General features: G+C 42.9%; 1 protein-coding gene across 1 annotated transcript in view; it reads right to left on the bottom strand.

Annotated features, from left to right (window-relative positions):
• Positions 1-2054: 2054 nt before the first annotated feature.
• Positions 2055-12460, bottom strand: part of LOC138303653 (alpha-2-macroglobulin-like protein 1) — a 192945-nt gene continuing 182539 nt past the window's right edge. Inside the window, exons 32-36 of the mRNA XM_069242956.1 lie at positions 9023-9113; positions 5348-5416; positions 4893-4995; positions 3696-3737; positions 2055-2280 (exon numbers count right to left, since the gene is read on the bottom strand). Coding sequence (XP_069099057.1) covers positions 2252-2280; positions 3696-3737; positions 4893-4995; positions 5348-5416; positions 9023-9113 — 334 coding nt within the window. The 3' untranslated portion in view covers positions 2055-2251. The remainder of the gene's footprint in view (positions 2281-3695; positions 3738-4892; positions 4996-5347; positions 5417-9022; positions 9114-12460) is intronic.

Consider the following 12460-nt stretch of genomic DNA (forward strand, 5'->3'; position numbering starts at 1 on the left):
GAAACCACTGTAAACAACTTTGAACTGCTGATGTACATTAAGGGGTGTGAAAGTACCACAGGACAGAGACACCAGCCTCAGCAAGGTTTTTTTCTGTTTCTTTGGTGGGTGGGGTTTATCGAGGGGCTGGGGCAAAAGCACCCTATAGGTACTTCTGGGTGCTAGGCCCCACCCATCCTCACATGGTGAATATTTTGTTAGGGTTGGCAGGTCTGCCCTGAGCATGCAATGTTTCCTTTTTAGGCAATACCCTGATAAGGAAGAAGTCAGGTTCTTCTTTTGTGCTATTAATAATAATCAATAAAATTATTAATAATAATAAAAATCAACTTGAGAGGAAGAATCTATGGGGTCCATCCAAGGAGCAGACATTGCACACCGATCCGTATGGATGACACGGACGAACTGAAGAGAGAAGATATCACTCATTGATTTTTTGGGTGGAACACATTTAAGGTGCAGAACAGAAGAATGTGAAGTAGGGGGTGCTTTTAGGTAGGTTATGGAGAGAGCTCAGGGAAGAATGTCTTGGATAAAGCCCTTTCCAGGCTTAAATATGGAAGACACCACTGGATGATACACTAACCTCTCTGCCCAAACAGTGAAGACACCACAAGAAGACACCATGGAATGAAGCTAGAATATAAAGGCCTAATTATGATCTTACAAAAAAGGTGTCTTAAGTATTGTTTTCAAAAATATCCCCTTGCTGGATGTAATAATAGAAAATCTCCATAAATGGGGCAATATTTTAGGTCTAGCCTTTGAGACCACTTTGTCTTGCCAGGCTATAGTTTTCCAAAAAACACACATGATACACATACCTATAGCTGCTTTTGGTCAGCAGGTTTCATCCATTGGTCTGGTGAATTGTCATTCACATCTTGCTTCCACCAACCACAGCATAAAGCTTGGCACAGCGGCCCAGCCCACTTTACTTATTCATGCATTTTACTCTAAGTGACAGCACAAAGCTTGTGTGCATTGTTCACATCTGATTAAAATAGTTCCTTTCTATTCAATGACCAAGCTCTTTCAAAGCCTTGTATATTATTATATTTCTAAAATGTATATTTATTTTTCTAGCTCTTCAGGTGGGCAGTTAGATGATAATTTGCTGGATGATACTTTCTCATTGTCACCTTCAGAAAACAAACTGTGAAAATCATGGCAAAACTGAAATTAAAACAGTTACATAAGTTACGTTTTAATGTTTTTAATTTTCATTACAAGCATGTGGTGCCACAGTTAGGTGACTATCTGTTTTAATTTATTTTATTATAAAACTTTAAAACACATCTACCACTGCACCGGAATGTCAGGGGAAGATCTATTGGCTTTGTTAACACTGTCTGTAATTTACATTTTTGTCACAATGATTTTGTCAGACTGTCGTTTAGTTATTAAAATTCTAACATGTAACTGACGTCATCATTATCTCCACTTGTCAAGTGCCATCTGGGCTCGATGGCCTTACAGCAAAACAAAAAACATTCCAATATGACCACCACACATTTGTGGGTATGCAAAGCGGCCATCTCTAAAAAACTAAAAAGCGCTGGTAAAGTCTGTAAGTCTGCACCCCAGTGTAAAAGGCTAGATCTATTGGCCTTGACAAAGCTACGGGTTAGAACTATTGACTTGGGCAACGCTTGTTGAAAATTGTTTTCTATCCTCCCTTATTGTGTGGCTCTGCTCTGCCTTGAATTCCTGCACCCTGGTTGAATCTAAAAGGACCCCAGAATTTACTTGGTACATAGAGAAGATGGAATGCGTAAAGAGCCAGAAAATGTGATGGAGATGTCCACGGTGTAAATTTACAGCAGACTTCTGATTTTTGTAACATTTCTGGATCGCTCTTGGAGACAAATATCTCCTGGGTAGATTGATCCACTAACGACCACAGCTCTATTTCACGAAGAGTCACATAATGTTTTCACTAAAGTTCATGGACTGGATCCTTGTCCAAAAGTGCAAGAGACTTAACCACAGTCAAGAACACCTTCCTCCACCCAATGTGCGCTGAATAAAATCAGAAGGCACCACACACCCGCTTTTAGAGTGAAACTGGTTTATTTCCAATTGCATTATTTCCATTTGGATCATCTCCAAATTCACAGAAGAGCCCCCTCCTGGAGAGGAACAGTGAGTGTACAATAGACCAGAGGAAAGGACTGTACATAGAGAGAGGTGGGTGAAGTGAAGCAACAGGAACAATGGGAACCATTGAGAGAGAAGAGGCCCTGGTCCACTATTCGCTGTTTTTGCTTGTGGAGTCACCTGTAGTGAAGAGAAAAAAATACAGATCAGAAACATAGCACCTAGGATGGAGATGTGTGTTGCTAGGCACTGCTGGGGAGTTGGTGCAACTGTACAGTGACGGCAAACTAGGTATATGTGTGCATCGTCATGAGAACCCCTGTGATCTTACAGTGTTAAATGAAATGATGTGAATATTACTGCCAGAAGCGCTGTCGTTAAAATGCACAACAAGAAGACCCGTGTTCCAAACCCGCAGCACCTCACAGAGGCCAAACATGAGGCCTGTAGGGCATGTTCCATTGCCAGGACACTGGATATAAATTTACACTGCCAGAACTGGGGTAACCATACGCAGCAAGGAGAACTTGTGTAACTTTACACTGCCAAGAGAAATGGTGTAAATTTACATTGTCAGAACTGGGGTAACCATACGCAGCCAGGAGAACTTGTGTAACTTTACACTGCCAGGAGAACTGGTGTAAATTTACACTTCCAGGAGGGCTGGTGTAAATTTAGAAAGTCAGGAGAACTGGTGTAGATGTACACTGCCAGGAGAACTGTAGTAACTTTACACTGGCAAGAGAAAATGTGTAACTTTAAACTGCCAGGAGAGCTGGTGTAAATTTACAATGCCAGGAGAAATGGTATAACTTTACATTGCCGGGAGAACTGGTGTAACTTTACCCTGCCAAATCTCATGTAACTGTACACTGCCAGGAGAACTGGTGTAACTTTACAGTGCCAGAACTGGAGTAACTTTACACTGCCAGGAGACCTGATCTACATTTGCACTGGCAGGAGACCTGCTTTTAAATTACACTGCCGAAAGATATAGTGTAAAGTTACCTTGCCAGAAGTTGTGATGGGAATATACACTACCATGATTCCTAGCGTATGTTTACACTGCTTTGAGACCTGCTGTAAATATGCACTGGCAAGAGGCTGACCATAAAGTTACACTGGCAGGATATCTTGTGTAAAGTTACACCTGCTGTAAAGATACTCTACAAAGGATGCTGGTGTAAGTGACAGTGCCAGGAGACCAGGTAGATAGATGCATTGTAGGAAACTGGATTGAAACATACACTGTCATCAGATATGCTGCAAGGATGCACTTCCAGGAGACCTCATATTAATGTTCATTGTCAGGAAACCTGGTGTAAACGTGCAGAGTTAATATAGTAGAGCTGTAAATAAACACTGTTGGGGGTGTACACAGTGAACTGCTAGATTGGGAAACTGAAGCAGGTAGGATAGGAGCAGAGACAGTCCTAGGTGCTAAGGTAAGATGGGGGCAGGAAAGGGAAGGAAGAACCTACAGAGGAAGGGAGTAAAACAGGAGACGACAAGAGCAGGAACCACCGAGGAGAACGGGGAAAAGCAGGGTAGGAATGCAGGGCAGGAAGGAGCCTGCCCTTCACTGGTATACCTACCTGCACTGCAGGGAGCGTTGTACTCTGTTACTGCATTGTCACCTGGAAGAGAAGGAGAAAAAAGGATAAGAACAGGCTTATTCAAAGGATGGTCTCTCATTGCTCCTGGACAAGCAGATTGGTCAACACTGTCCTGCAAACAAATCAAAATTCAATCTACTCCATTAGAAAACTAGGGTGGAGAACACAAATCAGGGATTACACAGCAATATGAGCCTGCTTCCCTGGATACACAAACTGTGCCTGAGGGAGGCTAGCGCCTAGTGAGTAGTACCAGGTTGAGGGGAGCTGCTGCCCATGGTAAGTGGGAACAACTGCTGCATGGGAGTCATTATTTGCTTGAAGTTCTCATTGTCTGCTAGAAGTGATTATTTCACAGTGTATTTGAGGAGTTATTTATTGTCTAAGGCAGTGTGCAATTTCACAATGATGATTTATAATGAAATACGGGGGCTTTGAGTGGTTGGTAAAGCTCAAGCACCAACGTAATCAGGGGTGCTCCTGACAGGCCTAACCCGTGGTTCCCCCACTATTTAGCATCAGACCTTGAGTTTGTTTTGCTCCTCCATCAAAAAAACAGCCCTCTCCTACAAGGCCTCAGGTCATGGTAACAGTAGCCATGCCTTCACTAGGGCAGGTTAAGGACCACCAGATCTGTTGGCCTGGGACAGCCATGGAAGGCAGGGTCACTGTGTAAACCATGGCCTTCCCGGGCAAAGAAATAGTTCTAAGGCCCCACATGAAGGGAGAAAATTTGCTGTCCTTCAGAATAATTTTTTTTTTCTCAAGAATCAGCTCATGCTTTGTGGGTTTAATCATTAAAAACCAAAAAATACGGCTAGCAGGCTTGGACCTGATACTCTGCATCTTCTCAGGAAGGAGAGAAGCTCACATGCTCTGTCGCTGTCCCCAACAACGCTGATTCAGGGTTAGCAGAAGTGGCATCACCCACTTTTTGACTCACACGGTTGACCCATTCTCCAAACCTCAGTCATGAAACTGTCTTCTGATTGCTGCTAATAGGCTAAGGGATGTGAATGGATTTGAAAGTACAAAGAGCAAACATTGGCCAATGTGTCACTTAGTTTATATCCTTATGCCTGCCTTCATGAATCCTGAGATGAAGGTATCAAGGGATATGACAAGGGGATCAGTTCCAACCATTGGCCGTCCTCCTAACTCAACATGACTTCTCACCTTTCTCATAGTAGTCGTAGACCGTCACGGTGGCTGGCTTCATGTCCTTCACCTCATTGTCCTGCTCCAATGAGAAGCTAAACCGATGTGGTGTCTTGTCAAGCTACGATAGAAAACAATTAACCAGAGAAATGTAAGGATCACCTTAACCACAGAAAACCTGAACTGTATTTAATGTCTAAAGAAATCCAACACCAATTTAAATGCAACTATATTAGATAGTGAGAATGAGAAATTGATTCTGGGAGACGTAAATTATGTTGTTATCGTGATGGTCCTCTCTTAGCATGGTTTCAATGGAATACCTTTTAATAACATGGTCCATCGGCTATCCTGTCGCAAAAGATTTACGAAATGTGCATATGAGCCACCTGTTCCTGTAATTTCAAGGCCTTTTTGAGTTACCATCTAACTGAACATTATAAACTGATGAAAAGTGCTGTCTTAGCTCTCACCTGATCCAAGTAGATGGTGACTTGATCTGGCTTGATTTCCACTTTCTTAACATCCTTCTTTCCCTCCAGCTGTGAACACAAGAGCACAGTTTAGTGTATGCATCCCAGGGTCCTTGAGCCCTTCCTATAGCTATGCAGCTTCTTCATCCCTCTGACAGACTGTATGTATGCACCTCACTGCTCCAGGGTGATGTCACTCTGTCACACGCAATACTTCGATGCACCTGTTTCCTTTTGTGACTATTATCTTTTTCTCCCTCTTTCTCTCTGTTACTTGCTCTCTCTGTATTGTTGCCATCTTTCTCTGTTGCTTCCTCTCTCACTTTGTCTAACTGACCAACTAGTCTTCCCACAACCCACTTAATGCACCATCTTCCTTTCACTGACTAGATATATCTTATATCAATCTGAGACTTTTGTTCTACCCCTCTCATTTGCTTTCATGCAACCTTAACCATATCTGCCTTTTCCTGCTTCAGTTACTAATGTGACATAATGCATTAAATATTGTTTTATTCAAGTCAATTGTCATGTAAAGTGGCCAAACATGAATAGTGGCCCTAATACGTGTGATGCCAGCTTTTGGCTCAGGCAGATTGAACACTGGGCACAGGGAGTGACAATCAACGATGCCCAATGCTTATAAACCTTACCTTTATTCTCTTAAAGAATGGCCTGAGACAATGCCCAGGGCAGGCCACCAATAGCAACTATGCACAGGGCAGAGTCTTCGGGGTGCGGTCAATAGCCACTAGCCATATGCTGAACCACTCTTCCCAGCACCAGGTGGGTACCACCTGAGACCATGCCTGCAGGCACTGGTTACAGCATGACCTTTGACCTTGTCATTTGTACTGCATCCCACCGAAACAAACAGGTAGGATTGTTGCAGACTAAAGAGGGTTGGATTGAACAAGACCTAAACCCTGTTCCTGAGTCCCATTAACCAAAGGAAGAGCTATCAACCATCATTTGTTTTCTTTGTTTTAAGTAGCATATTTTCTAAAAAAAAATGTTTTATTTCAGAAATAACACATGATAAATAATGTAGTTTACTTATATATTTCTTTACATCATACTCAAAAGAGGCATTTGATTATCACACCCAAAGATGTCTTTTGCATTAACCAAATGGCACCTGCCAACTGCTGCTTCTACTGAAAGCAGTGCACATGATGTACAGCAATAGGATCTCTCCCTAGGAGGTCAAATACTATAATGAACAGTGAATAGATTGTCTGTGAAGGATAAATACTACTCTGGCCTGATCCAAAATGTGAGTGACACTGCCATTGGGCAGTGGGTGGAGGGGGCTGACCTAAAGCAACCAATAGCGGAGGGAGCTTACACAAACACCAAGATTTGTCCACTGTGCGCCAAAAATGAAAAAGCATTGCCTGCTGAAGTTTACTATGCCTCTATATGAATGAGTATACGAGCATAAAAGTATACAGAACATAAATAGGAAGAGCAAGATAGAGGACTTTGGGGCACACTATGATCTTATGTAAGGTGATCCAGCCCACAAATAAGAGCGGTGGTTCATGGTGCGGTTTCCTCACCGCACCAGTGCAGAAGGCGCCTGTGTCAGGGGCAGTTCCTCCATTAGGGTGGAGGAGTATCAACCCCCAGAAGCAGAAGCTGCAAAACCTTTAACACACAAAATGATAATAAACCATGCTTATCGTTTGATTGTTAAAGGGGCTGGGCCACGGGGATGATGAGCAGTGAGGGGAGTGCACTGTGCACTCCCCTCAGTGTGCATTAATGCTTGGCCAGATGTCTCTTGCCGGCCAAACACACATGTGCAGTAAGCTCTCTACAGCCCAGCAACACAGTTGGCAGGGCTGGAGAGACCATGTACAGGCTCCCAATCTGCATGGGAGCGCCCAGCCAATCCTGATGCTGCTCTGAGCACCACCCAGATTGGCTGCAGGGCAGGCTGAGAGCCTGTGCCTGCAGCCTGCAGCGAAGGGAGCGAGAGGAGCGGTGCGGGAGCGGAGCAGGTGAGTTTTCATTTAAAAAAAATATATATTTTTAAATACATTTTATCCCTACCCCATTCCACCCACGTGCCACACACACACACACCCTTGTGACCGAAGGAAACCGCTACTGGCTTGTGTACTTCTCATTGGCATGTCAAGTGCATACATTAACTTGAAACATCTCACGGTTAATGAATATTTTGCTCACACAAGAGCTCGGAAACATAGGGCAGTGATTGCCCCTTTTTTTGGCAGCTCTGCTGTGAGAACAACATGGATTAACTCAGAGATAATTTGAGGTAATATATGCAAAGAAGATCCCCAACAGCAGAGCAGAGACACCTTCAGCATTGGTGCAGCACAGAAAAGTACATCGTGATACAGGGGTACATTTCACAACAATTTCAAAATATGACTATAGTTATCGGATTTTTTAGGAAATATTCTACAATAATGATTGGTGAGAAATAATAACAAAATCCAAGATATTTATGATTCTCTGATCTGGGGGCCAATCACCGTACCTTGAGTTTTCGGACTATTTAACTTGTAGCGGGTCTAATCTCAGGTAGACCAGATGCTCAGTGAATGGTATGGATGCGGTTGGATCTACACAAAAAATGTCATTGGCAAATGTCAGCTCTCTGGCGTCTAACCTTAGCATATACCAGTGGTGACGCTTGAAGAAGTGAAATGATGAAATATTCCTTATAGAAAGCGTTTGGATGAGGGATCAAGGGGCACCCATTTCTAATGCCACTTGTGATAGATATAGGTGGAGAAGAGAGCCCAGTTATAGATATTACCACCCGAGTGGACAGGTATGGGGATCCGGCAGATATACGTTTGAGGAATACATTACCAAAACATCACTGACCAGAGGAATGATCCTGACATGTGAATCAGATTCTATACTGAGACTGCATTTATTTCAGTGCAAAATATGAAGATATTTTTAAATTTTTGCAGTAAAACACTGAACAGGTTTGCACCAAATAAATCAGGATGGACCGAGCATTAGACTGTAGAACCCAATTGGTGTTAACGTCCAGTGTTCCTCGTAGCAGAATTGGGAAAAAAGTAATCATGGATTTTAATCGAAAGTGTAACATTTGGGAATACTTTTTTCAACTTCTCCCGCCACCTCTCCCCAACCAATCTGCATGAATGTTGGGGACATAATTTGGGGAATTATTGGAATGATTTGTCTAGTAATGTTGGTCTTTCCCAAAAAATTCAATATTATGGCAGAATATCTTGCATTCATTTGTTAAAGTCAGTGACATGAAAGTGGACAATATATGTGAGGTGCCTTGCATGGAACAGGTTGGAAAAAGAGATACATCTCTCATATTTGATAGTGTATGGGGTAAGAGATGTATCCAATAGAAAACCTATAAAATAAATTTACAAATGTTACAAAGCACACTTCGGCATCATCATTTTCCACCAGGTAAAAAGCCTGCATGATTACATTCTGCTCCTTGAAATACCCTTGGAAATAAACCATTGTCATATTTTCAGGATTACTCCTAGGTTTCCTTGAGAATGCTGTGACAGTCAGAAATTTGCTCCAATTAGGAAAGGGCATCTAGTAGGCAAAATAGCTAATTGTTCAAGCCAAACTCTGGATGGAACAACATCCCACCTCCACCTTTCACTGTGTGATGTAATTGTCCCATCTCACCTCTCGCACAGAGCTCTTCACAGGAATAAACCCTGACACCATGTCCACAACGATGAGAGCCATGTTCGAGGTCTCCCGGTTACCGATGTAGCTGTGGAAGAAGGCAGAGGAGTGAGACATTTGTGATGCAGAATCTCGAGTCACCCTGTTTGCACTCTACCAAAAGCAGACAAGATTAAAATTGTGACAAAATGGATATGTAAGTAGTGGTATGATTACTGCACCTCCACTAGGATGAGTGACAATAGTAGAGCGTATAGTAAATTACAATGAATACAGTCCATGCAGTGCTGGTCATGTATTTGAGCCCTACTACCCAGGGCTTAAAACTCAGTGGTCCTCTAGGGATCTACTGAGACTTATTTTTCAAAAGATACCCGATGCACTCCATATTAGAGTCCTATTTCAGTCCTGAGTCCATTCACAGTAAGGATACCTAGTACAGATGAAGTTCAAATCCTTTTTAGGCACACAATGTTAATCTTCTACAGTCGACACATGTTTTGTCACATCTGTGACTTTTTCAAGGCTAAAAATAGTATTACCAAAACCAGTCTACTCCTGTATGTGGTGGCTAATGTATTACTGTTGACTAATGACTCATTTTATCCACATTATTATAACCTTTCTGTTTTTTTAATCCATGTATCGTCACAGATGCTCTTTTGAAGAGTTTGTTAAAAATTGGGTTGTTGGTTGACTGGGGTGTGGCCCCTGGTCAAGCGACAGCCACAACCCCTTGCAAGATGAACCACAAAAAGTCACTAAGTTAACTTATTCTTGGTATCTTGGCACAAAGTAAGCAGTCAGGCTTAAATTTAGAGCCAATGTGTAAAGTATTTATGCAGCACACAAACAGAAATATAGTGAAAACACAACAGAAGAGAAATCCCAAATCAATAAGGAAAAATAGGGTACATTTCAATACATTTTTGGACACCAAAACAGCAAAAGTCCAATCAGTAGAAGCAGAGTTATGATTTTTTATTTTTTTTGTAAAAATAGTTCCAAAAAGCACAAACCTTCAACTATAGATGTCTGGTTGCCATGGACCAGGTCAAAGTCACGCTTTCAGGCTGACCTCAATGTCGGATACAGTCACCAGATTAGACCCATTGAGTCTACCTCCCAATTGAGCACCAAAAGACCCGTTCAAGTTGGAGAGGGACACAAGGAGCAGGGAATGCATCCCGGGAGGCTGTCAGTGAGCATGAAGAGCAGACCAGGTGTTGCAGACTGGAAGCTGCACACTGGCGGTCCCCACAAGAGGTCGATGCTATAGCACCAAGTGTTGGGATGGCGACGCTTCACGTTGCATTGTAAGCTGCAAGATCTTGGTGCAAACGGCCCACTGGATTTCAGCTCTGAGCCGCACTAAGGGTCCAGGACCTGAGGGGCACCAGCTGTGGATCAGGAACTCTCTTCAGCTGGGTCAGGAGCTAATGCATGATACTGGGGTGCTTTTTGTCTCTGAGACTCAGATCAGTAGACCAGCAGACCAGTCCTTGGAGTTACTCTGATGATCTGGGTTCAAGATGAAGTTGCAGGTCCAGTTCTTCTTCCCTAGGACAGAACAGCAGGGCACTAGCACCTTCAGAATAGCAGTTCAGCAGTGTGGCAGTCCTTTCAGCAGCACAGCAGTCCTTCTTCCTGGCATAATATTCACAGGTCCAGAAGTGTACTGAAGAGTTGGTTTCCGAGGTCCCCTTTGTATTCTGCCCAGGTTCTGGAAGGTGAGAGAAGCTCCTAGAAAGTAGTTTTAAAATGCATAGAATGTTCTGCCTCCCCTGCCATGGATCCAAGCTGGCTACAGAATAATGGGGTGTTGTTAGGCCCTATGTGTGAAGGCAGACCACAGGCTATTCAGGTGCAAGTGAGGCTGTGCTCAGCTCCACCCCCTCATCCTGCCAGCAGATGTCCCACTGAGGCATACTTAGTCCCTCTACTGTGTGACTGTCTGGAAGGAATTAACACAGTCAGTTATACCTACTCATGTCACCCCAGGCAGGGTAAAGGCACAAAAGGGCTAAGGGCAAAAACATGGTAACATTCTAAAAGCAGCATTTTTAAAACTGCAGTCAAAAACCCGACTTTACTATTAAATAGGGCTTTCCACCACAATTCCAAAGAAAACCAAACATAACATAGCTATCAGCTTCCATTTGGAAAATTACAGCTTACTAAATGAAATAAGGCATCCCCCAATGTTAGCCTATGGGAGGGGGAGGCATTACAGAACAGAAAAACTAATTTGGGACTTGGTCACTACCTAGACATGTAAAACCTAAAAGTACATGTCCAACCTTTTAATTACACAGCACCCTGCCCTATGGGCTATCTAGGGCCTACTTTAGGGATGACTTGTATGTAAACAAAGGGGAATTTGGCAAGGGGATTTAAATGCCAATCAGAGGTGTAGCGTCAGGGAGGGTGGGGAGGTTTGGGGTGTTAGCACTCTCAAATAAATGTATTCACCACTAAATAGGTGGGTACAGGTACTTTCAGTTGGGTATGATGAGGTGGCTGTCTTATTTCACCTAGTATTTCTACATGCACCCACAGACAAAAACATATGCAGACACATTCACACACACACGCACACACACACACTCTCTCTCACTCTCTGTTTTGACGTTCTTAAAACTGTTGGTTATTTTACAACCTCTTGTCTTCTAGGTAACCCTAACAATCCACACACTGCTATCCCTTCCCACTGCCCCTTAAGCCAAATCATGCGTTGTTTCTCAAATATTTTGTTTTATGATGGTATATTAGTGTGATTGTTGGGAGATTCGAAGCTCCCCCCATCCAATCTTACTAACCAAGCTATGCCCCTGATGCTGGTTCACTGTGGCAGTTTAAAACTACATTCAGGCTTCAGTGGCAGGCCCACGACATGTTTTAAAGTGCTACTTAAGTTGGTGGCACAAAAGGTGCTGCAGGCCCACTGGTAGCATTTAATTTACATGGTATACCTCTCTACTAGACGTGTAATTAAATTAAATATGCCAATTAGGTAAATGCCAATTCAACCATGTTTTAGGGAGTGAGCACAAGCACTTCAGCATTGGTAAGCAGTGGTAAACTTCATAGAGCCCAAAGTCCAATGAAAACGAATTCAGCCAAAAGTGAAGGGTAAAAAGCAAAAGGGATGGTGATGATCATTCAGATAGGGCAACGCCCAACAGTGTTTCTGATCCAATAGTGATGTTATTGTCAAATACATATGCAAGAGCCACGAAGCACAGCCATATCACTTTGCTGCAGATAACCTTTAAGGGCCTCTAGTAAACGAAAGGCCAACCTTACTAACCAAAGTTAAACATGTGAGGAAGCAGGAATACTTCTTTCAGTAGTAGAGGTCTTTGCCCAATATTGTCTTAGTCTGAAAGTTTAGGATAGAAAACAGACGTTAACCTTGGAGCACCCTCCCACCTT

The sequence above is a fragment of the Pleurodeles waltl genome, chromosome 7, assembly GCF_031143425.1.
Source record: "Pleurodeles waltl isolate 20211129_DDA chromosome 7, aPleWal1.hap1.20221129, whole genome shotgun sequence".
Classification (NCBI taxonomy): Eukaryota; Metazoa; Chordata; class Amphibia; order Caudata; family Salamandridae; genus Pleurodeles; species Pleurodeles waltl.